Source organism: Prinia subflava, chromosome 2 (assembly GCF_021018805.1).
Source record: "Prinia subflava isolate CZ2003 ecotype Zambia chromosome 2, Cam_Psub_1.2, whole genome shotgun sequence".
In the NCBI taxonomy this organism is placed as follows: Eukaryota; Metazoa; Chordata; class Aves; order Passeriformes; family Cisticolidae; genus Prinia; species Prinia subflava.
This window is the reverse complement of record NC_086248.1, coordinates 82,732,420-82,757,372: the sequence shown is the minus strand read 5'-3', so window position 1 is coordinate 82,757,372 and position 24,953 is coordinate 82,732,420. Positions and strand designations below refer to the sequence as shown.

The 24,953-nt window shown below is 50.9% G+C and overlaps 1 protein-coding gene across 4 annotated transcripts; it reads right to left on the bottom strand.

The window, feature by feature from the left end:
• Window positions 1-14,972: 14,972 nt before the first annotated feature.
• Window positions 14,973-20,440, bottom strand: SIX3 (SIX homeobox 3). 4 transcript variants are annotated; one of them, XM_063391904.1, is made up of 3 exons: window positions 18,261-20,440; window positions 15,705-15,864; window positions 14,973-15,292 (listed from the first exon to the last, which is right to left on the bottom strand). In XM_063391904.1, exons 1-3 carry the CDS (start codon window positions 19,022-19,024, stop codon window positions 15,191-15,193), a joined length of 1,026 nt encoding a protein of 341 aa, XP_063247974.1. In that variant the 5' UTR covers window positions 19,025-20,440; the 3' UTR covers window positions 14,973-15,190. The 4 variants fall into 4 exon arrangements, with proteins under 4 accessions (XP_063247974.1, XP_063247975.1, XP_063247977.1 ...); XM_063391907.1 differs by lacking the exon at window positions 14,973-15,292 and having other exon boundaries at window positions 15,547-15,864; window positions 18,261-18,840; window positions 18,910-20,440; XM_063391906.1 differs by lacking the exon at window positions 14,973-15,292 and having other exon boundaries at window positions 15,547-15,864; window positions 18,261-18,867; window positions 18,925-20,440.
• Window positions 20,441-24,953: the final 4,513 nt, after the last annotated feature.

The following is a 24,953-nucleotide window of genomic DNA, read 5'->3' as shown; positions in this document are numbered from 1 at the left end:
AAATGCATTTAAAGATAATGTGCTGTTTGTGGTTCATATATGCTGAGGCAGAATCTCTTTGAACAGGCAAACCTAGACTAACAGCAGTAAAAGAAAAGCAGGTAGCTGGTAACTTCCCAGGTAACTTCCCAGAATGGCTAGCTAGTCACTCAGGAGCCAAAAGCTGTCACAGCTGCTTTCTACAGGTGTGACTGTCACAGCACTTTCAGAAACAAGCCACAATTAATGAAGTGACCCTCAGAGATCTCATGGAGATGGATGTGACACTCTGTCGTTGTGTGAAGGCCTTATTCTGCTGAGCAGTACCTCAGGTGCCTCATACAAGACTGCTCAGGCCTCATGGAAAATGTCAAATTGTGAAGAGAATGCTGGGGGGAAGGAGGTGGGGAGGGATCACCAGGGCATGCCTGTTTCATGACACATTATAAATATCTTTGGTCTTCTTTTAAAAATCTATAGTCTCAAAATACATATAGTAATGCTTTGCATATCCTTAAAAAACCCTTTATGTTTTGTTTGATACTGAAGCGGAGGCCAGATGGGAATCTGTGGGTTGTGTTTTATTCACTGATTAGCTATATGAAGGAAAGCTTGGTGTGTCCTGAGTCTGCTTCCTTGTGTTCAGACCATTCTGTTTAGCTGGCTTTTCAGAATAAGGCACAAACAACTTAAGGTCTCTGCATTGCATCACGTGCACTGTTGGTGTTCTCCTGCCAATTGGGGTTTTAAACTCTGTGCTCTTAACCTCATTTGGGTGAAGATCCCTGCTACCAAAGGTCAGGTATCCCAGAAGCTGTGACATGAAGCAGTGGATGGTTAAAATAGTCTGGCAGATTTTTGAATCAAGAAATGCAACTCCGAAAGACTACCTCAGAAACCTATTTTCTAAAAATTAAACCTAAGGCATAAAAGGAATCAGGACTTAGATCTAAGTCACTATCCTAGAGGGATGCGGCCCATCCAGTCAGAATTCCTTTCTTTAAGCTGGATTTCTGTCACATGGAAGTAAAAATGTTTTCTATGGTTAATTGTGGCTATACCTTGCCTTGTTTAGAGTAAAAATCAATACCAAAGTTTCTCACATTGTAGGGGACAGTGGAGGAGGCAGTACTTTTAAGATGGTAAATCACTGACCTTTGAGTGAGGCCCTGCAGGTGGGCTCTGTGAAGGGACGTTTGACCCAAGGTAACTGATGGATCCAAGGCCTAAAACCTCTTGTTGCCCTCACAATGCCCCAGAGATTCTTGATGCCTTCAGAAAATTCCTCTACACTGTGTCTCTGAAGCGTGGGTATTGTGTGGGCTTCACTATAGGGATCATAGGAACCTGGAGCCTTAGCTCAAGCCTCCATAGGGAAGTGACAGCCAAGCCCTCAGAGGATCTGGCCCAGACAATCTACAGGTGAAAATGGAACGTACTGCTCTAGAAATTTCTCCTAACCACACATTCCTCCAAGAAGTTTTTATGCATATGGCATGATTTTCATGGGGTAAAATTATTCGATGGTTTCATTATTTCAAATCCGCAGTCATTTGGAAACAGACAATAACATGAGGTGATACCTCAGGAAAAAAGTGCTGCTGCTATGAAAAGAAAAACTTTCTAGAGAAAGTGTGTGCAAAATGCAGACAAAGACAAAATGATGTTACTTATGTAGTATGTTACTTATGTAGTATGACACACCTCTTCTGCCAGGATTTGGGGATGGAGTTCAGATAGATACTGAAGAGGGAAAAGGGAGTAGGGAAAACTTTGCCACTGGCTGCCTTTAAATCTGACACTGGTAATGATACAGGATATTTAAACTGTGGGGGTTTTTCCTGCAAAGGGAATTTTTTTTTCTTAAAAAAATATATTATTAAAAGCTCTTAGCACCAAAAGTATGAAATACAATACAATACTTTATTTGTATAAAATCAGCTTACACCTAGAGCTGGAGTCTGCAAAGATAGCAGATGCTAAGCACATGCTTAGCTCCAAGTAGTGAACACCGCTCCGGTAACCAAAAGCGCCGTTTTCGCTTATGATTAAAGTTAGCGGCGCGGTGACCCCCCGGTGCCGCTGGAGACATTATCGCCTATTTCTCATTAGGTGCATTTCCCACTGCTTGCCACAGACCTTTTTCTTCTCGGCTGTGAAAACAGAGGGAAGTTTCGCAGATGAAAGGCTGAGGCCGTGGGACCAGTAGATGGCAGCAAGAACACGCAGAAAAGGCTTTCCTCGCCCAGCTGGGCAGCCTGGAGAGCAGAGCAACTTTAAACGGATTCAGTATTTGTCTTCCATATTTGGAGAGTGAAAAGTATATGTGACAATTAGAGGGTAATGCAATATTACAGTGCAAATAGGAGAGTGAAATGACTGTGTAACCACTGAATAGCTCCCTGATTTAATTTGTTTGTACTGACCTAACTTCTCTGCAATTGCAAGTTCGCCTCTTGGAAAGAGGGATGGAGATCTGACTACCGCCAGTCACCAGGAACTTCCCGGCCCTCCTTCTCTGTTACGCTTTATGTGGAGGGTAAAGGTGATTACACTGCTTTTAGGCTGAAAGGTAGCAGAAATCTGCAAATTAAAGAAATATCTCCCTTTACACTTCACCTTTTCTTTCTTTCTTTCTTTCTTTTTTTTTCTTCTTCTTCTTCATGGGGGATTCTGCTCTCTGCTGCAGATCCTTCTGGAGAAAAACAAACGGTTGAAGCAGAAACACAAGTCCCAAATATGCACATACATAGTATGATATTTTTTTTTTTTTTTTTTTTTTTTTCCAAAGGGACTTAGGGTCTGGGCTGACTCACCATGTAGTGTAGTAATTGCAAAGATGGAATGCAACAGCTCCAGAAAACTGCCAAGAAGCAGACATAAAATCTAGGCATCCGGGAGGCAGCTGGGCTTCTTAATTATTGGCAAATATATTTATATATAAATATTTTGCCAAGCGTGATTTGGGTTAAGAGTTCCTGTGAAGTGACCTTTTGCTTTCCTTTGTTTTGTGTCTGTACACATGTCCTAGATAGATACATGGGGGGAGAGACACAGACGCACAGACAGAGATAAATGAACGGATTTCACACAGCCCTCCAAAATCCTAAACGATGCCTAAATTAAACGGAGAGGGATATGAAGCGAGGCATAAGTGCAAGCACAGATTTCAGAACTGTGAAAATATGTCAGCAGAGCATCATTTTTTGGTTCAGGCTGATAATCACTCCCTGCTCTCATTATAAGATCAGAAGGGCCATCTGTCCTCTCTGGATAATTTGGAGCTCAGATACAGTGAGCACCCTTGTTAGAAAATGACCCTCCTACTCTCTGTAATCACAAGCACTTGCAGCCCCGGATCTGTACGAAGCTGGGGAGGAACAGATTGGTTCCAGATCAGTATTGATTATGTATAGATTTGTGGTTTATTTGGTGCTATATTTGGGTGAAGAGGTTTTTATTTTGAAAGGGTGGTGGGGTTTGTTTCCTGCCTCAGTTTTTCAACCTGTCACCTTCACTTCTTCGGACTTTCCTCTCCCTTCTCGAGATGTGACACTAGGATGTTGCATGAGACGGAGGAGTCTCTTGATTGTGTAATGAGACAAGTAAGCATCAATCTGAACAATACAGCTCGGGAAGCTGCTTCCTAAAACGTGATCCCTGCTTGCAGGGAGCTGTTTCCCCTCTGATACACGGTTATTCTCGGGTGACTGACTCACTCATTCACAGCCGCAGCAGAGAGGTGTAGAATTCAAGGATTCTTCGAAGTTTGCTCTGGACCCGCAGACACAAACAAGTCTTAGGGACTTCACTGACATAGGACAAAGTCATTAGCCGAAGGGAAAAACCTTGGCCAGGGAACATAAGCTGCCTTCCTCTTCTGACCCAGATTCAGTGACAGAGTCCCACTTCCCCCCCGTGTTTTCAGTCAAGGACACAACTTGATCATCGGAAGGGCAGGACCGAAGTGAATGCACCCCTTTTCACAGACAGGTTGCAGGAATTCATACGGGATGAAATCGTTCCATCGTTGTGGGGACCGATGTGTATCATATGGCTAATGGCAGAACAAAGACGGACAGTTTCAGGACACGAGGACACGGGGAAGTCGCAGGTGGGAGGAATCCGATTTTAGCCCTAAGAGCTTCGTCGTCTCTAACGCCCGCTGTAAGAGACTTAGGGTTTCAAGAGGTAGTTTATTATTATTCTGACGGTAGAGGTTTCTCCTCATTTGTAAGACAATGATGTTTAATATTCACCAAGGAGCAGTAAGGTGGCATTTGAACACCGCCACCCCCCTCCCCGCTCCGGGGGCAGGGTTCCCGTTGCACAGAGCTGTGGCTGGCAGGCTGCGCAGCGCCTGCAGGCACCGGGCCCGGCAGGGTTGGGCCGGGCCGGGCCAGGCCGGGCCCGGGTGACCGAGACTCGGCGGCAACCGTGGGATTGCTCCCGGCGGGCCCGAGCCGGGCATCTTCCCAGAGGCTGCAGAGCCATCCCATCCGCGGAGGCGGACAGGTACTGAGCGACATTTGCAAACCCGGCCGAGTTCAGACCACGGTGTTCGGCAGCCGGCGGGTCGGGCGCTGCCCCAGCGGCGCCATCGTGCCCGGCTTTCCTGGGGAGCGGGGGGGCGAGCACCCCGGACCGGGCCGGGCAGAGGCTAGGCACACTCGGGGAAACACCCAGCAGGCGTCCCAAGATCGCTTTTTTTTTGCGATTGTCATCCATAAAACATGTATGCTAAAAGTCAGAACAAAGCCGAGCCCAGGTAACTTCGCTGTGTATGCTGGCTGGCCTGAAGGACGGACACACTTTTGGGCAATGAAAATAATATCTCCACTGACTTCAGACAGGTCGCTTTGTCCAGCAGGTAAATAGTTTCAAGTCCGATCTTGGTGACTGGGGTGAGGGGGAGAGTTGTGTTTGGTTTGGTTTTTGAAAGACTCCGGGTCTACCCAATCTTTAGCCTCCCTCTCCCTCTTTCCGTAATTTTCCTCCCTAGGAAAGCTTGTGCGTGTTTGTATGAAACTCGAGTACACTGTGGAGAAGGAGAGGGAGAGAAAGTGGGTGCAGGACATAGAAACTCTAACAAGTAGCCCCGAATATGTGAGTGATACACGTATGTTTATTCTCACCGAACACTTCTACGTCTGCTAGGCAAGGCGTCGGGCTCCGTATCTGCTCACTCCTGTGCACTCCTGCGGAAGACAACGCAGTGAAATCGCTTTACGTGCTTATATATATGCGTGTGGGACTATTCAGACAGATAGGTAGATAGACTGCACTCGCGTAATCTGCCCGTGTCTATCTATCTGGGAGGATTAGTTATCTCTGCATCTACTGAGAATTAACAAGGGCGAGAGATTATGTATCAACGTACAGACAACGGCTATGAATATGAAACCTTACGTACATAGGTAAGAGGGATTCAGTCAGCCACTCAGCTGCAAAGCTCCTCTTTAAGACTGCTCTGTCTTATCCTCTCAAAGCCCTCTGACAGCTTCCTCCCAGTACCTTCACCGGGGAATAAGGAGGAGAAGGCTCGGCACCGCACATCCCTGCTTTTCACATCCGAAAATGACAGACACAGGTCACCGCCGTGCCTGGACTTAGCTGGAAATGGGCCGCCTCGCCCGACCCCGCCACACACACCTTTTGTTCCAGGCAAAATAAACAGTTCGGGGGAGCTGGGAAGGGGTGATATGCCAGAAGGGGAGAGACGGCGGGAGGGCCTCGCTCCCCCCGCCCCCGGCCCCGCTGGCGCGGGTCTCTGCGGGAGCCGGGCGGGAAGGGAGCGGGGGTGCTGCGGGGCGGGGGGGTCCCTGCGCCGGCGGGAGAGGGGCGCGCCCAGCCCGGGGAGCGGCGCGGAAGGCAGGGCAGGGCACCGAGGCTGTCGGGCCGGGCCTGCCGCACCTCCAGCTGCGGGGAAGGGGCCGGGGCTCCAGCCGGGAGGGCAGCAGAGGCAGACGGGGTCTGAGGGGCGCAAGAAGGGTAGCTGTAGGACCGAGGGGGCCGGGGCAGGGGTCGGGGAGGCGCACGGCGAGGTCTCTCCGCCGCGCAGGACTGTATTTTGCGGCAGAGACTCTCTTGAGCGCAGACAATGGAGCGGGATGTTTACTGCGGGCGGGAAGACAATTAGCAATTCATCGGGAGAGATGTGTCACCCAAATGTCACTGGGAAGCTAACATGACATCTGTTTTAATGGCTCCGTGCTAATAAACTCCTTTCGAAGGGCGGCTTTGTGGGGACGTCAAAGATTATTTACAGAATGAGTCAGTTTCCAAACGGGCTGAGGCGCCGTCGGTGGCGGCGGGACCGCGGCGCGACGGGGACACGGCGCCCGGGACGCCGGGCGGGAAGGACCCGCCGGGAAGGGGCAGCTGCCGGCAGAGCTCCGGCCCGGCTCGGCTCTGCTCGGCTCGGTTCGGCCCGGCCCGGCAGGGCCTGCCCGGCGGGGGCGGTCGGAGCGGCAGCCCCGGGCCGGTGCCCTTCCTTCCTTTCCCTCGCAATGGCCGCGCCGCGACGGCAGCGGGACGCGTGCTCCGAGGGGATGCACGGCCGCCTCCGGGGCTTGCCTCCTGCTTAGCTTTGCCCAGAGGATGGGGGAGCCCCAGACCCAGGAGAAACCTCCCCGTGCGGAGCAGCAGGGACAGGATCCCCGTCCCGGGCCTCAGACGCCGGGTGCGGAGTGGCCCGGTCTCGGAGATGGAAGTTCCTCGACACCGGGAGGCAGCGAGGCCCCAAAAGAGCGGCCGGATTTTCACCGAGTGCCACATCCTGCGTTATTGAACAAGACACGCTGCAGTAAAACACATAAGTAGACAAACTGAGAGAATCCATTTAGAAGTTAACACAGTCTGACTCGCTCACAAGCACACAGTGGGGGGAGACAATTTAATTTCCCTCAAATCCATTCGAAGATTTTTGTGTTTAGAATGTTGTTTAGATGACATAAAAAGGTTCTTTTAAATAGGAGAGGGGGAAACCTATCGAGCCTCTGGCCACTGCTTTGTATTCCTGTACCTCCCCAATTCTCGTCTTCTGTAAGGACAGGTTGGCAAGGGGATGTGTGGAATATATCCAACTGTTCTTGCAGGCACACATGTGTATAAAGAGAAAACGTGTTTCTATGCTCCTGTCTCTCTATATACACACTTATGTGTATCTCGTCTGTAGAGAGAATGGATACTGCACCTTTTTAGGACAAGCAGAGAGAGCCAATCCAAAAAGTCTTTACTCGGGCAGAACAGACGCTGAACGTAATAGCAGGTTATTGCAAACCTGTCCTCGGTACTTATTAATCGTCCAGATCAAATACATTAATGGATAGCGAGAATGAAAATAGGCTGAGAACCGTCTGTCGTCCTTTCAAGGGCAACGAAAATGCGGCTCTGACACCGGGACTGAACGGAGCACAGCTCCACAACCAGGAGAGGGGAAGGAGGTGGGCCAGGAAGTAAGCTGGTAAGAGGAAAATTGCCATTGTCAGGAAACCTAAATGCACTTTTAGGTAGCCCATACCTGAGATGAGTAAATAAACCACAGATCTACTTTTCTTCCTGTCTCCAAGAGTATTATAGTCTCAAGGACAGCTAGGGCAGGTGAGCACCGGTCCCGCAGGTGCGAGATGGCCCAGGGGACAGAACCGCAGGACAGGGGCTCCTTCTGAGAGGGGCCCGGGGTCCCACTTCCCCCGTTCCCACCGGGGTCATTCTCTCCCAGCCCTGAACACATCTTCCCATCTCAATACAAACCTCTGGGCGGGGATCTGCTTCCCCGGGCTTCGGAGGGAGAGTCGTCTGTGCCTCTGGGGAAAACGCGCCGACCCGGGAAGCGGGCCCCGGGGAGCAGAGTGAGGGATGATGAGAACACCCAAACTGTTCCTACTCGCCCTTTACTGACTCTGCTGTTTGTACCCACGGCCCCGCACTCGCCAGCTCTGTGTAGCTGCCCGGTGTGTGCACCTGTGCCCGTGACTTTGGGGGGAGCGGGGAAGAGCCCCCTCCGCTCTCCCCGCGGAAGCCCCCGCTCTGCGCTCCCCCGGCGCGGGCAGAGCCTGCCCGGCGGACACGAGGGCAGGGGGCGGCCCCGGCGGCCCGGGGGCGGCAGGGAGCGAGCCCGGGGCCGGCGGGGGGATGGGGCCGCCCTGTTGCGCAGCCCCCCCGGCCCCCAGACCTCCGGGAGTAGGGGGAGGCAGGGGAGGGATCCTGCTCTCCATTCCAGCCATTTTCAGAGCTTGGGAGCCCGGTAAACAAAACGCTCTCGCTATCTCCTCTCGCAGATAAGGCAAGAAGTGGCTTTCTTTAATAATATGATTGAAATGTTAGGGGTATGATGCCTCCTCGTTAGTAATATTGGCTTTGCATGCAGAGCACAATCCCATCCCTCTAGACTGCTTAGCCAAAACAGAGCGTAAACTCTGTAATTAGTAACGTGTTCCATCATTAAAGAGCCCTGCTGAGAATTTCTATTTAATAATGGTCTTAAATTAGTTATGATGGTAAATACTCATCTGGAAATTCAACATCTAAAACCATCTACAATCTGGAAATGCTCCAGTGTTGCTGTAATCTCCTGTAACACAGAAATGACTATCACATTCAACCATCGCATTAGAAATTCGTCGTACCGTTTGGTCCACTAATATACAGTATGGATGTGTTAATTAGGTTAACCCATAGACTGTCTGCTTCACAAATATTTAGAAATAAACAATGAAAGCTCCTTTTTAATACGATACAGCCAGGGAAGAGAGGAGGAGGGGCGGACTTGACTCAGTTGGAAAGTCTTTTGTTTTCAGATAAGGTGGAACTGCAACGCCGGGCCTAAGAGTTCACCAGCACGCACCCACGGGCGCGCACCCACGGGCTCGCACCCACGGGCGCGCACCCACGCCACCCCGGCCGCGCTCAGCAGCTCCCTGCCACAAGCAGCAGCAGCCCCCACGGCTCCTCCTGCCGAATGTGGTTGTTATCATTCGCCTCCCGGCCTAGGCAGACCAATTCATACCACAGCTTTTCTCTTCGGGGTTTATTGAGGTTTTTTAATTTAATTTTTCCATTTTAGAAAGCAGTCTGCTCCTTCTCTGCCGTGTCCCCGATACAGGAGGGCTTGGGTCCAGCGATCTTTCCGAAAGAGCTTTGAAAGGATCCAAGGAGGAACAAGGAAGAGGCAGCAAAAGAGTAAATAAATAAATAAATAAATAAATAAATAAATAAATAAATAAATAAATAAATAAATCTGGCTTTCCCCCCCTGGCTGCAAGTGGAATTAAACTTTCACGGACAGACAGTGATGCAGGTATAAATAAGTAATTCAGGTACTCTTATCCCCACTGGGGGTATAAAGAAAACTTATTTGTAATAACAATAGAAAATCAGTAACTGAGATAGTTGGGAGTAATGGTAGCAGGCAAGTGAAAAGAGGGAAGTGAAGTATATTTCTGTATTTACCTAGACATCTAAAGGTTTATCCTCTCTAGCACTAACCTTTCATGTTTAATGAATGAATCTGCATTGCAGGGGTTTTTTTTCCCTCCATGTGCCGGCTAGTTTTAAATCTGCAAGCACCACAAAGAGGCCGTGATCCCATCTGCCTATGATTCCAAATTAAAGTTCAAACGGATGGCTTACACACTGCTGATCCTGTATCATAGCCTCTCGCGCCCCTTCAATTACTATTTAATAGAATTACAGTGTAAAATCCCAATAGTCTTAAAGAATGTTTTATCACAGACTGAAGAGGGAGAATATACAGACACCTCCAATGTTATTGAACTGTATTACTGACCTATTTAGATATTAAAAGGGAATATTCAGTGTTCTACAAGATATTACAAGAGCTCCTTTAATCTGAAAACATGCATATGTGTGTACACATATATATGCCTCTCTATGCGTGGACATTGTATGCATCAGCTCCACCCCACCAGCGAGTGCACACATCCAGCCACGCTCTGTGTGCGTGGGTTCACCCTTGTCCACACGTCCACAAACCCACGCAATTACACATACTCCTTCAGGTCGTGTCGAAATTCCTGAGTTTTGGTAAACTGCGGCATAATTTTATTTTTGCCAGACATTGCTAAAGAGGTTAATCCAGTAGGAAAGCAGTTCTGAAAAATACTCTTCAAGTGACCTTATTATTAAATGAACTTCCCTAATGATGTTCCTATGACAAAAAAAAAAAAAAAAAAAAAAAAGAAACAAAACAAAAAAACCCCCACCCCAAACCAAACAAAAACCACCATCAACAAAACCCACAAACCTAACTAAACCAAAAAAACCCCCAACCCTCTAAAAACGTCAAAACCCCGAACCAAACAAGTAAACAAAACCCACAAAAACCCCTCAACCCCCCTCCCCCCAAAAAAAACCCCACAAACCAAACAACAACCCCCAAAACAAAAAACCCAACCAAATATTCGCAGTATAGCTAAATCCCCCTCTAATAACTAGGACTGGAATTAAAGTCGGTCCCAGTCCGGATTTAGCTGTTGTAAGTCTTGACTTCTAGTATAGTTCTAGTCTTACTTTTTCTACCTGTTCGGCAAAGGACCTGTCTGCCGCAGGGAGAAACGATTCTGCCACTTCACCTCGCTTACAGCGACGTGATTCTAACCGTGCCCTTGGCGGTAGTTACATCTACACTTTATTCAATACTCTTTAAAGTCTTTTTTTCTCTTGCAGATCGCGAGGTGCCAAGCCGCTCTGAAGCCTCCTGGTCTGAAACCGCCTTGCTTTCAAAATAAAAAAGAACAGCGTCAAACGCAAAACCTCGCAGCCGTGTTTCGTCCAGACACAGCAACACAAATTCTTTTCGTATCATTTAATCACAGCTATAACCCGACAGCCCATGCCTTTTGTCATTACCGTGCCAGAAGAGAATATTTACCACGATTGTCGGTAATATCCTTAGTGCTTTCCCTTCCCAACTCTTTGTACACATACAGACACACAGACACCCGCCTCCTTGCCTTCTCTATCCCTTGGTCAGTTTGCAACTGGATGGTTTGGTTCATTTCCCTCCTTTTCATACATCATTTGCAAACTTCTGTGTATCTGGGCTCTCTGCGGGGTGGTGGAGTGGCTACAGACCCTCTGCGTTTTGTACTCGTGTGTGTATCTGTGTGTGTGTGTTGGTGTGTGTCAGTCCGCACACCTGTGTGCGTGTGTGCGCTCTAGAAAAGGCGATGTTTGTCTGTCCTCTCCCTACACGCGGAATCCAGGCCAGTGCGATGTGGAGCTCAATAAGAAGCTGCATGAATAAACACGAATAGAAAGTTGTGCTCAGCTAACCGAGGAAATCAGAGCAATACCAGGGCACCAACGTCCACATTTCTTTTCACTTCGGGCCGGGGCAGTAACCTCATCTGGATATGCTAAAAATTAAGGGCAACGGGCAAGCAGATCCAAGTCCCTCGAAAAGGCTGCTGTAATTGATCAGACAGAGGGAGATGGGGGTGACCGAAGCCCACGCCTGACCGTGGAGGGCCAGCAGCAGCCGCGGCCCAGCAGGCACACAAAGGACCCCCAGCCATGCTAAAGGGCTCGGGCAGTGACCACGGAGAGAGGCGGAGGGAAGGAGGCAGGTGGCGTCGGTGGTCCCCAGACCTCCACGCCGGGTGGCAGGCACGCCGGTGGATGCGGAGCTGGTTGGGCATGAAGGCAGAGTTACAGCAGTGTTGTAGGGGAGGGATGGGCGGTGAGGGGGTTAACTAGCGTCTCCAAAGTGCTCCGGAACCGGCTGGTCTCGGCCCGACTTCCGACGGGCGGGGCGGGGCCGTGCCCCCGCGGCGGCGGGCGAGGGGCCGCGGTGCGGGCCGGGCAGCGGGGCCGCCCCGGCCGGCGCCCGGGGAAGCAGCGCGGTGGGCTGCCGGGCTCCGGCCATCTGCCTCCTGTCCTCTGCCTTTCTCTTAAATATTGATCAGACGCACTTCAGCTTCTGAGTAATTTCATCTTAATCAGAGGCCGGGCTCGGCGCGGATAACAAACTAATGCTGGAGAGGGCCTGTGGATAATGCAGGGCCAGGGGCAGGGAGGAGGCAGCCCTCCGATTTGGCGGGGCTCGATAGGCCCTATCTTCCCAGGGCAGATGGATTTAGTGGGTGAGAAGGCTTAAACGCAGCTTTTCATAGATTTACACCTCAATCAGCCATTCAGGTTTTTTATGCAAATCCTAAAACAACATCATTTATGCATTACGAAGCCCGGCTTTGAAACGGCATATCATTAGCTGCACCCTTGGCACCCCTAAACCATGCAGGCACCAATGCCCCTGGATGAGATGTGTCCTCTCCCCCTACAAAGCCCGCCGGCTCCAGGGAGAGGCAGGCACCCCCAGCGCAGCTGGGGCAGCGCCTCCTTCGGGTTTGGGTCGGGGATCCGACCGAAGGAGCAGCTTTTTGGCGATGGGGGTGACAAATGGCGTGGAAGACTAAAGGCCCTGCCCTTCAGATCAAGCCGTGCTGGAGCTTAAGGCCAGGTACCGGTGGGGCGAGGCTAAGGGCGATCTCTGGCCTCCCCTAGAAGCCACGGCACGACGGGGCGATCTTCGGGAAGCTTAATCAGAGGGAAGAAAAATCCAAACCTATCAGTGTGAGGCTGAGCTGAGGTGGATTATTGCTGCCGGCTTGACGCCTTCTAGCTGCAGCTTCGAGACGCGAAAATGAAAAGAAAGAAAAAAAATATGTCCCAAACTTTAACGCCTCTGAATCCTTTCAGGTATCAAACTCCGTTAAAAACATTGCTGGATGAGAACGACACTGCTACCAGAGAGGAACAGAAATACTGCCCCTTAAAAACAATATACCGACATCAAAGATCTGCCTACCCAGTGCTGGAAGGCCAGTTTGTTCTTCTAAAGGCTTCTCCGCTGCCTCACTGCCGGCGGGGAGAGAAAAAACAGCCCAGGCTCCAGCGTGAGATCCTGTGAGGGTGCCGGCCACTGGGGAACCTTTTATCCCCTCCTGGGTAATATTTTCCCTTAAAAAGCCGCGTTGGGGGAGGGGAAGAACCAGGTCCATCACACCACCCACGCGGAACACGGGAGCCCTATTGTGTGTCTGCCCACAGGCAATTCCCGTCCACTTCAGTTTCGTACGAGCGGAATTTATTTTCTGTGCACTCCCCACTCGTGTGGACGGCGGGCCAGCGGCGCGGCCGGAGCTGCCCGTGGGGAAGACCCCGCGCCGGGGAGAGGCCCGCGGGGCGGGGGAGGCGAACCGCGACGGGGCGGCCGCTGCCCCGGGCCCCGCGTGTCCTTTGCCGCGGTGGCTCCCGCCACACGCGGGGACGTGTTCCCTACGTGCTCGCTGCGCTCGCAAGCGCGGCTTTTCCTCAGGGGAACCTCAGGTGTGCGAATGTATTCGCACATCAGTTTATTCTTTAAAAGTACCCGTTAGTGGCTTGCTCTAAAATCTCGCACCCTATGGCCGTTCTCCCAAATCCACAGGTAGCCTCTTGAGGCGTGGGGGGAAAGGAGGAGGGGGAAAAAGCCCGCGCGCTTTCTACGTCTCTCCGCAGACCTAGCTCGGACTTCGCTAAAAAAAGGGAGGAGGCAAGAGGGAGAGAGGACTCGGGCAACACAAAGGTAGATCGGAAGTCCGTATTAGTTTGGAAATGGTCAAGAAATTCCAGGCACGTTTCTCTCTAAACCCCTAGTAATATTCAAAATTGTATTTTCAAGTAAAAACAAGTTTAGAATTTACCTCTTGCTAATTCACGGCTGAATAATCTGCCCAGGGCAAAGCAAAACTTTAAGGAAAAAGAAAAAAAAAGGGGGGGGGGGGTGGAAGGAAAGAAAGATGCTGAAATACTGTTAGTCATGCAAATAAAGGCTTCTTTCAGCACATTACAATATACTCCGGATTGGAGGGGAGGAGCTGCAACCCGTTAAGGGCGAGAAGTTTTTGTTTTTGTTTTCATTTAAAGCTACAAAACAAATCCTGAAATGTCTTAACAGCTCTCTGGAGGCACCCGTCCTTGCAGACAGGCGGTCGAGGAAATCCTTTTAGCTCGCAGTGGGCAAAAAAATGAGCTGGATGGGGGCAAACGATGGAGCACGCGGTGGCGGAGGGGACAGGGAGGGACACGGCCGTGCCCCGCGCCGCCACCGCTATCGCGGAGCTGTGTCCCCGTTGCCGCCCGCAGCCTCCTGGCAGGGTCGCTTCGTGCCTGTAAAACCCCTCCGGGGTGTCCCGCCGGGCCGGGAAGGCGGGGGCCGGAGGGGCGGAGGGGCCGCGCAGCGCTGCGCGCCCCGCGGAGGGACAGAGTGAGGGGCAGGAGCCCACGGGGAGGGAGAGATTTTCCGTGGCGGACAGAAACACCAACATCGCTGGGTAGATAAGAAAATGGAATACTGTATTTGATTTAGAAAGTTTGTACATATAGATAAACACGCAGTTAAGGAAACAATAGTTTAAGCGTCCTACGTGGAGTTTAAGAAGAGACCCCCCAAAGCTGCTATGAAATACTCAAAATAGCTTTTGCATAAGATAACTACAGTTGCACCCTAAGCTTTTTTTTTGCTTTTTTTTTGCCTTTTTTTTTTTTTTTTTCTATCGCTGAGGTCCCTTTTGGAAACTTAGCAAGTCAGATTTTGACAGCTAAGTTTGTGCAAGGAACACCGAGTCAAGGAAAATAAAAAGGAGAGAGAGAGAAAGGGTGGGAGGGAGATAGAGAGAGGGGAGGAAGAAAGAAAGAGGAGAGCAAATATCATATACAAGCATTTCTACACATATATTACAAACTGGGAAAATGACCGCATCATTAAGATATACATAATTCATATAAAATTTTGAAATAAAAATAAAAATCTGTTACAGTCATAACTATTCTTTTTCCACATTTATAACCAGTACCCACACAGGCAGTGACAGAAGTGTAGAAAAAAAGGTGCTTACGAATAAAATGATTGTCTGCGGAACAAAAAAACAGAAAATTGCATCTTGGCTGGACCATCACTTGGACTAAAAAAAAAAAAAAAAAAAAAAACCAAAAAAAAAAAACCACCAAAAGAAAAAAAAAAAAAAAGAGAGAGAAAGAGAGAGGAAGAGAGAAAGAGAGAGAAATAGGACCAACAAAAAGGCGATAAACATTTGTTATTTCCCTATTCAAGGAGTTCCTTTTAAATTTTTTTTTATTTTTGATTTTTGTACAAATTCGATCGGAGTTTGCATTTGTTTGTCTGGTTTCTGTTTGTTTTCCTTTACTATAGAGAATATTTTTTCCCAGATACAAATTTAATCATCATCATCATGCAAGTGGGTGAAATGCGTCCATGGAAAAGCGCAAAGGAGAAATCGTGCTTGTCCTAAAAAGAATACAATTGTCACTTTTGCTTTGTTTTTTTTTTTTCCTTTCTTTTTATATATATAATAATTATTATTTCCCGCCCTCCCCCCCACCCTTCCCGCTGCAGCACCAGCGTTTGTGACTGTTGAAGTTTTAGCTCCATCTCTTGGTGGTGGTGTTGGCTGACGGTGGTGGTGGTGGATTCTCTGATCCCTGTCTGTTTGTTTGCTATTATGTTTGGGTCGGGTTTGGCCTTTTCTTTCCTCCCGGCTGTGTGTGTGCGTGCATGCGTGTGTGTGTCCTGATTCTAGGTTGCCTCGGTTTGTTTTGCTCGGGACGGGGAGAGGGTGCTCGGCTGTTTGGATTTGGATTTTTGTTTGTTTGTTTGTTTGCCGATATCATACATCACATTCCGAGTCGCTGGAGGTTACCGAGAGGATGGAGGTGCCCGTCTCGGCTCTTTCTGTCAAACTGGAGACGCTGGTGGTCGGGCTGGCCGCCGTGGACGGAGACTCGGCCGAGCTGTGTGTCGGGCAGCCGGGCTCTGCCAGCGACCGCATGCCGCTCTGTCCTATCGCCTGGTGCTGGAGCCTGCATCGCGCCGGGAGACAAAACAACAGCACAGCCCCGCTCAGACACCGGGCGCGGCCGAGGGGACGGCGCCCGCCCGACCCTGCGCCCTCCCGGGGACGGCCCGGCCCGGGACGGAGCGGAGCGGACCCTGGGCCGTGGGGCGCGGCCCCGCTCGGCCCGGTCCGGCCCGGCCCGGGGGCTCTCCCGCAGCGCCCCGGGCAGCCCGCAGCGGCGGCGGGAGGCAGGGCCGGGCCGCGCTGCCCGCTCAGGCCGCCCCGGGGCAGCGCGCCCAGCGCACACAGCGACAGGGCCGCGCTCTGAAACGGGACGGGAGCGCGGGGAGCAGCGCTGCCCCTGCCCGCCTTTGGAAAACACGAGCAGCGCCTTCTCTTTCCCCGGAGTGCCATTCATTCATCCCCGCAGCACGGCGGGCCTAGGAGAAACCGTGTGTGCGTGAGCCCCTTTAACACTTGGGCACCGCGCAAAGCTTCAAGGAACGGTCCGTAGCGGGCAAGAATCCTACTGGATCCCCACTTTGTGCTCTAGCTAGCACCTGCCTAAATATTTCCCAGTGCACAGACGCTCTGGGTCTGCGGTAGGGAAGGAGGGAGGTCCTGTCCCAGGGACGCAGCGCTATGAATAAAATACAAGAAGGAGAATGCGGAACACAGCGCTTCTCTCCCCTCGAAATTCGAGTCCTTTTTTCATCTGAAAGCCACAGTCAGCTTTAAAGTGCCTGTTATTTCATTGTCAACCCTTAAGGGAATATTACCTTTGAGCATTTTTTTTAAGAGGCAATAAATATTTTTTTAGGTTCTCTAGCATATTGCAAATGCTCCTCTGGGTCCGTTTATTGCACTCGAAACCTAAAGAAAGCCTAATTCGGGGATAAGAGCTAAAAGTCCTGGACTGAGCAGCCAGCCTCAGCCTCTAGCGCCTAGGATTGCCAGTGTGAATCAAAACACACTCTTCTCTCAAGTGTTTCTCACCGAAGTATTTTAAATTTAACTTCCTACAAAGAACGGAAAAAATGCAGCCGGTTTATTCTACATTTCTCATTATTTTAAGTTGTCTAATTTCAGAGCCTTTTATTTTTCTCTCATTTACAAATCCTGGTGCATTCATCTGCTGTCAACAGCGTTGAGTCAACAAAAGCATCCGTAGGCAACTTCTGTTTATTTACAGTCCTAAGCTGATCTGTTTTCCATTTAATGGAAATTAAATAGCGAGGCACTTTAGGTTGCATTTCTCCTACAGAATCTTTAATCAGTAGCATCAGTGCTATAATTAGGAGGAATTTAAGAGACAGCATTTATAAGAAGAAGTTTTTGTTTACACCCTTACAGTGGTAGCGAAACTTAAATTAAAATGAAACCAATGGGTCAAACTAGATTAAGGGTCCATTTTCATTTGCAAACTAACTTTTACGACAGTAATGAGAAAGAAAGGAAAAATGCAAAAGAAAGGAAGAAGGGTACCTCGCTTTTATCGTGGCAAAGCAGACAGGAAAAAAAAAAGCAAACAAAAAATAAAACTCAAAAACCAAACCCAAAAAACACACCCAGAGACACGCAAATAAATGGAAGCGTAAATGTACAGGAAACACACGACCAGGAGGCCAGGTCGCCATGTGGTGTAAACACAGATATGGAGATGCAGGGGGAAAAAAAGATTCCCGGTCTCTTAAAAGATTTTTGTTTGGTTTGGGGGTTTTTGGCTGGGTTTTTTGGGATGGTTTTTTTATTGTTGTTGATTTTTCTTCCCCATGAGCCAAAAAGCTCTGGGGTATGCCTGTGCTGGTCCCGCTGCGCATGCAGAGCAGCCCGAACAATTGGAGCGGAGCCGCCGAAGCCCGCTCTGAACCGCACAGCCTGCCTCGGCCTTTCGGCGGGGGAACCGCGCCGGAGCCTGGCCAGGCACAGATCCCGGCAAGCCGAAAGCCAAACCGGAGCCTGCCGACCCGGAGCCGTGGGGTTCCCCGTCCTCCGCGCCAGCCGCCGGTGCCAGGGAGGGAGGGAGGCCGGGAGAGCCGGGCGCTGCCCCCGCCGCAGCCGATGTGCTCCGCGCACATCTACACACACGCGTGCCCACGGAGCTGCCCACGCCCGCCGGGAGCCCCAGCCCTGTCCGCACCCCGGGAGTCCGCAGGGAGCCGGGGCAGGGTCGGAGGCACGTCAGGCAACTTCGAGCCGTGCCTATCCCCGCCGCATCCCTGTGGCTGCCGGGAGACCTACCCGCCCTGCGAGGGGACCGATTTGTCCCCGATGGAGAGAGGAGGAGGAGGAGGGAAGGAGAGGCAGAGGCGCGCTGCCGCCCAGGCGGCCGCCGAGCAGCGGAGCGCGGCCGCCCGCCCGCGAGGTTCCGCCGCCCACCTCGCCCCCCGCCCCGGAGAGTGGAACCGCAGCCCCACTGACCTGTTTTTAGCCGCCGCCGCTCTGTCTCTTTGCCTTCGGTTTTTGAACCAGTTGCCTACTTGCGTGGGGGTGAGCCCCGTGGCCTGAGCCAGTTCCCTTTTCTTGCTGGGGTTGGGGTAAGGGTCCTGCAGGTACCACTCCCTCAGGAGGCTGCGAGTCCTCTCCTTGAAGCAGTGCGTCTTCTGCTCGCCATCCCAAATGGTCCTGGGCAGCGGAAACTTCTTCCTCACCCTGTATTTATCAACCGGCCCCAGCGGGCGACCCCTTAGCTTCTCGGCCTCCTGGTAGTGCGCTTCTAGCCACATGGCCTGCAACTTGCCGTGGGACTCCTTGGTGAATTTGTGGTTCTCCAGGATGTGGTAGAGGTCTCGGAAGTTGCCCGTGTGGAAGGCCACCACCGCCCGGGCGCGGAGGATGGACTCGTGCTTGTTGATGGCCTCGCATGCCCCCGGCGCCACCGGCAGCGACCAGAGGAACCTCCCCAGCCTTTCTATGTCTCCAGTCTCCTCCAGCGTCTCGCAGACGCTGGCCACTTGCTCCGGGGAGAAGTTGAGTGTGGGCAGCTGAAACATTGACAACTCTTCGTGGGGTGCCCGGGAGCTGCCGCCTCCACCGCCGCCGGCACCGGGGCTGCAGCCCGAGCCGCTGCCGCTGCCGCCGCCGCCGCCGCTGGCGAGAAGGAGGGAGCGGTGGTGCGGATCGGCGGCGAAGTTTGGCAAGAAGAAATGGGTGGGATAAAGCTCTAGCGGGGACCTGAACACCATGGGATGACCGGGGAGAGGGGGAGATAGATCAAGGAGAAAAGAAAGAAAGGGAGGAAGAAGGGAGGAAAGGGCACACGCACCGCGCACGCATCCACACCCGCACACGCACACACAGCCACATAGAGGCACGGGGACACACACACTCACACGCACACGCGGGCACACGCACACGCGCGCTCACACACACCGCACACGCACTCACACACACCCGGCCCCGCGCCGCCGCCGAGTCAGGATTCAGTGATTCAACAGCGATCGCCCTAATGACAACAGCCTCATAATATCTCCCCTAAATCCACAGTGAGTGCAGCGCTGAAACATTTTGTTTCGCTTTTCTATTGGTCTTCTGAGTGTCGTTGTGGCGTTGCCATGGCAGCCTCTGCCAATCACTGTCAGCCCTGCCAATCATTACGGAGTACGTAAGGAAGGTTTTTACCACTTCGCCCAAATGCACGGGGGGGAGGGAAGCTGGGCGGTTGGTGGAAAAGCCTGGTTTGTTGTTTGGATTTTTTTTTTTCCTCCTTAATCTTTGCAACTCCTAATCTCAGCACTTCCCCTTCTCCCTGTCTCTCCCCCCTCCTTCTCCACACCCCTCCTAAATAAGGGATCAAATAATGCGAAAAGCAGTGTGCACATATTTGTTGAATGGGATGAGCAATTAGAGGGTGGAATATTATTGTGATCTTAACGAGCCTCGTTAAAGCTAAAGGAGATATGGGGGAAAAGTAAATGGGCCAGGCTGGGATACACGTTCGGATAAAGGGCTCCTAACTGAGACAATTTACACATGATTTGCACGTAGTTTCACTTCATTCTGCCTATCTGAGCACTAATAGTGCCGGGGAAGAAAAGAAAGATGAGATCATTAGACCCATCCTCACGCCGGTGACCCTCCCAGAAGCAGGCACATACAGTACAGGCTGCGTTTAGCCCTGGTTCACCGAAGAGTCTCTCCTCCCCTCTCCCGCTGCCTGCCTCTCTCCGCGGAAGGAGGCTTCCTCCGCCGCGGAGTTCCGCGGCCGCTCCGCCGGGAGCCGCCCAGGGCGCGCAGCCCGGATCCGCTCCGGCTCCGCCACCGAGCCCGGCGGCGCCCGCTCGCTGCCTCCCCCGTCCCGCTCCTCGCTTCCCCGCCCTCCCGCTCCTTCTCTTCTTCCTTTCCTTCTCCCTTCTCTTCCCTCTCTCCACTTTGTTTTTCTTGCGTTCTGGCTTTCCTTCTACCACTCTCCTCACCTCCTCTCGCCCCTTCCTTTCTCCAGAGCCCAGAGACCTTGCGACGTTGTTCCTCGCTCCCAAATCCGCCGAGGTTTTACACTGTACCTCTCCTTTTTCCTTTTCCCGCAATTTCTGCCCCCAACTTGCAAGGGTCTTGTGCGGAGAAAGAGATGCGTGCAAAAAAGAATAGTTGAGCTTTTTTTTTTTTTTTTTTTTTTTTTTTTTTTTTTTTTAAATTTTAATTGAGAGCAGGGAAAATATCCGTGGTGGTGGTTTGAGTCCATCCCTCAGTAAGACACAGCTGGGTCGTCAGACCTTGCTACCATGCAACTATATTTATTATTAGGTATGTTGCTTTTAAGAAGATTTAATCAGCATCTTGAGCTGGTAACTCTTTTGTTTGGTTTCTGTAGCTATGGAAGTGTGATTTACAGAGATTTGTACGGGTCATGGACATCTTTCCAGACTTACTGTGTATATTTAGACAGGACTTTGCTTGGTGTTAAAAAGTGTATATTTTGAATAGGTTCACACACAGTAGCAAACAATACCGACATTGTAAAGGCATGTACAACGAGTATTGAAACGCAGCATCCAGACTTCAACTAATCTGCCCTCAATAAAGCTGAAATAATTATCCTAAGCCGCCTTTCTAGAAGAAAAATCATTGAGGAATTCAAAACTTTTTTAAAGATCTTTTCTGCATTCCGATGGAGATCGAGGGGTGAGGCTTGGAGCCCAAACTACTTTCAGACATCAATGGAGGGAAGGAGGGGGGGAAGTGAGATATTACAATTAAAATGTGAAAACATAGCGTGACTTGCCCTATCCGAAGGATAATAATAATACTGCTATGGGTGGTAGAAGTTCTTTAGCTGCGCTCCAAACTGGTTGTGATCCTTTCACAGCGCACTCCTCGTGAAATAATTCCAAGTGGCAGATGAATAGGTCCAGTTGGAAGAGCTGCTGGACTGGAAGAAGCTCGCTGTATTACACATTCATCTGATTTCCACTAAACTGTCATCGGTGTGCTACATGGCTTCATAGTCCTAATGGAAATAATTCGCCCTCTTAATTTTTAGTGATATGCTTAAGCACTTCTGTTAACAGACTCGGGGAAAACTTCTTTTTACCCTCCCACCTTCCCTGGCTCATATGTCCAGTCATACAGCTAAGGAGGGAAAGAGACTTCTCAGCCTCTCTACAAATCGACTTGGAGGTATTAATTGGACAACAATATGTTTAGCCAAAGATTTTAATACACACACACACAAAATCTTTTTCTTTGTAATCCTTTCCTTTTATGTAAAGGATTACAGAGGAGAGAGTGGGGGGAATTCCTGCGGGAGTTTCTTAATATTTGATTCCATTTTTATTCGAGCTGCAAATTAAACTACCTTAAAATGTATTTCCAGGATAACATCCAAACCACCTCTGTCGTTTGGGGTTTTGTTGTTTGGTGGGGTTTTGTTGTTGTTGTTGTGACTTTTTTAATCTCACGGACTATCATACACTGGTCGTTCAGCTTTAGGTTGCAACCCCTCTATTAGTATTCCTGATGAATCTCTAAAAGCTTCTACATATATTCTTTCTTTCTCTCTCTTTTCCTTCCACCCCCCCCCTTCTTTTTTTTTTACTTCCCTCCCCCCCCCCCCCCCCCCCCCCCCGACGTATGAAACATGTAACAACTGCATTTCTGGCCAAAATCTTTCTTCCACAATATCCTTCCATAGGGTATTTCAACGCATGTTCTGTGTGCCTGCGTGTTTGAAACCGAACAAACCCACAACCCTGCCTCTCAGCTAATATCAAGGTCTCCCTGAAGCCCAGTCTGCTTTCTGTGCTGCGAAGGTCCAGCACGGGAGCTCTGCTAGCCAGAGGCTCCGACGAGGACGGAGCCAGCATCCTCAGGCGTTTCCTCCGGTGGCCGAGGCGCGGTGGTCGCTGGCCAGAGCTCGGGGAGCGGATCCTGCCGGGGATTCAGCGCTCCCCTAAGCCTGTTAGGGACACACTCTCATGTCCTGAAATGTGCAAGCAGATAATTGTTGGCGCTCCAGCTTTGTGTGAGGAGGCCAGGGTGTAAATGGCTTTTAATGACTGCAGCTGCTGGCTGCAAACTGTCAATGGGATCGGCTAATGCCGAGCCCGGACCCGCCGGGCGCCGCCGCCGCCGGGCGGGCGCGGCCGCGGGCGCGGAGCCGGGCGCGGTTGGCGGCAGCGGCAGCGGGAGCGCGGCGGCGGCGGCGGCGGCGGACGGGGCTGGGCAGAGGCTGCCCTCTCGGCTGGGGAAATCCTTTCCGGATCCTGTAAGTTTGTTACGGGCGGGCGGAGGTCCCGCGGGGGAGAGCCCGGGGGGTGCGCGGCCTCCTCCTCCTCCCCCCCGGCCCTTCCCCACCCCCGCGCTGGGGCCCGGGGTCCGGGGCCGCGTAAGGCGGGGTCGGTCCCTCTACTCTGACGATGGCCGTCTTCTCCAGGCCGGGGAACCTGCCGTCCGCTTCCAGTCAGTCTTACTTGGTCCCACACCATTTATTGTTTCAGCTGCTAGAATGACATGTGGCTCTACAGGGCAGGGAGCAATCCTCCCCTTCTCCCCGAAAACCTCCCCCTGATCAAACCCGGGCAAGCCGGTGCTCTCTTCTGGAGGGAGCCCTACGAAGTTGTGTGCGTGTGTATGTGTGCGTCGGGCTGCCCGCCTGCAGGACTTTTCTGGGGAGAGGAAGGGAAGCGGAGAGAGAAGCTCTTTTATTTCACTGCTTATTTTGATGGTCGCTCCCAGGAGGCTGCGATTTTCTGCTGCCTAGTTAGTGCCCCTTAATCCTGACTCGGGAGTGACTCAGTCGACGCTTGCAAGCGCTGATTATTTTTTTTTTATCGGGGGAGGCAGGGGTTCAGACGGGGCTGGGGCGTAGCGGCCGCGGCACCGGCGAGAGGAAAATGCAGCACTGCGGCCGCGGCGAGGGGGAAGGCATGGGGGGAGAAAGGGAGAGGCAGGGGCAGGTAGAGGAGAATCCATCGCGTTGGTCTTGTAAGGCTTTTTGTATGATTAATATAACGATTTAATTGTATTTTTGTCAGTCTTCAGGGACAAAGGCTGACAAATTTGTACGGATGCTGTCTTTAAAAACACAACTATCTTCCTTCCTTCCCTCTTTCTTTCTTCCTCTCTTTCTTTAGTCACGATTTCCCGGGATAAATGAATGCGCATTTGATGGGTGTGTAAGATGTGGCCCATCCGGCTCCCGTAACAGAGCTCTGTGGATGCGGTGTGTGCTGTACCGGCCGTGATAACAAACAAGTGGCAAGTGAGATTTTTTTAATTTTTTTTTTTTTAGTTGCTTGGATTGGCTTAAGAAGTCTAGGGGGTATTTAATTAGTGGTCCAAAATACTGCTTCAGCTTCCAAGTTAAACTTCCGGGGACCTCTCCCACACTTTATTTTGCATGAACACGGAGGCTGGATGAGGAAAACGTGAAATACCAACAATTTATAATTACTTAAAAAAAAAAAAAAAAAAAAAAAAAAAAAAAAAAAAAAAAAAGGAGAGAGAGAGAGAAAAGGAATGCAGCTCTCCTCCGCGATGAGATGACGGCTTGGGAAACAGAAAACTTTCCCGAGGAGGCGAGGGAGCCGCAGCCGCCTCCCGGCTGGGCTGGGCTGCTTCCCCCCATCCCTCTGGGTCTGCTAACAGTCGAAAGTTACCTGCTCTGTAGCAGAAGCAGCCGTACAGTCGCTTGCTCCTGAATTAAACAAAACTCTTAATGATGTAGCATTATCAACAAGGGACACTTGATTGACTGATCTAGGTATGATATATGTGCTGGGCGTCTAAATTAAATATTAAGTGAAATACTTAGCTCTAATTAGAAATCATAACCTAGCGATGAAAACTTGAAGAAACAAATTGCGGGGGGAGGAGGGGACAGGCTTTAAACGCTGCAGAGAGGAAAGTGGCGGTGATGTGTACAGAGTCTGACATATTAGCAACAAGCAGCAACTTTGAAATGATTGACGTGTCATTAAAGCCATCAGGCTGATTTTAATAAATCTTAAAAAAAAAAAAAAAAAAAAAAAAGGAAAGAAAAAAGAAAAAAGTGTGGAACCTCGCAGACAGGTTATTTATTAATCAGCGCATTAAACCCGAGAGAAACACAATTAGAATGGGGGAGAAGCCGACAAGGCGGGGGGAAATCTGTTGACGAATTAAGGAAATAAACGTCCATAAAGCAGCGACCATCCAGCTGGGGGCTTCTCTGGGAGATGGAGATGTCAGAGCTAGATGCCTTCTCCCCCGAGTGTGCCTTCCCAAGGTAAACAAGCACACAGTTGTCTCAACTTTCTCCTTTAGTACAAAGTTCCTGGTGCGACGGAAAATTTGAATATTTTATCAGTCTCTTGTAGTGACCCTCATTAGGTGGGCATCCTGCTAAGGCCTTGGCGTTACAAGAAAGCTGCCCAATCAGAGCATTTGCACGCCTTGTTAGCGATGGTTAATGAAGCTTCCCCATGCACTCAAAGAAAGGCCCCCTCGATGTAGATTTACCTTATGTCAACTCGTTACTTCTAATGAATCGCATCAAAATTCTTCCCTGAATGGGGCCGAGGCGCCCGGACCGGCATCCCCTCGCCGCCCGGCGGAGCCCACCCCTGCCACCGCCGGCACTTTAGCGGAGAATCCGGGACCGAGGTGACCGGGCGCAGTTTGGCTGTGGGGAGGGGG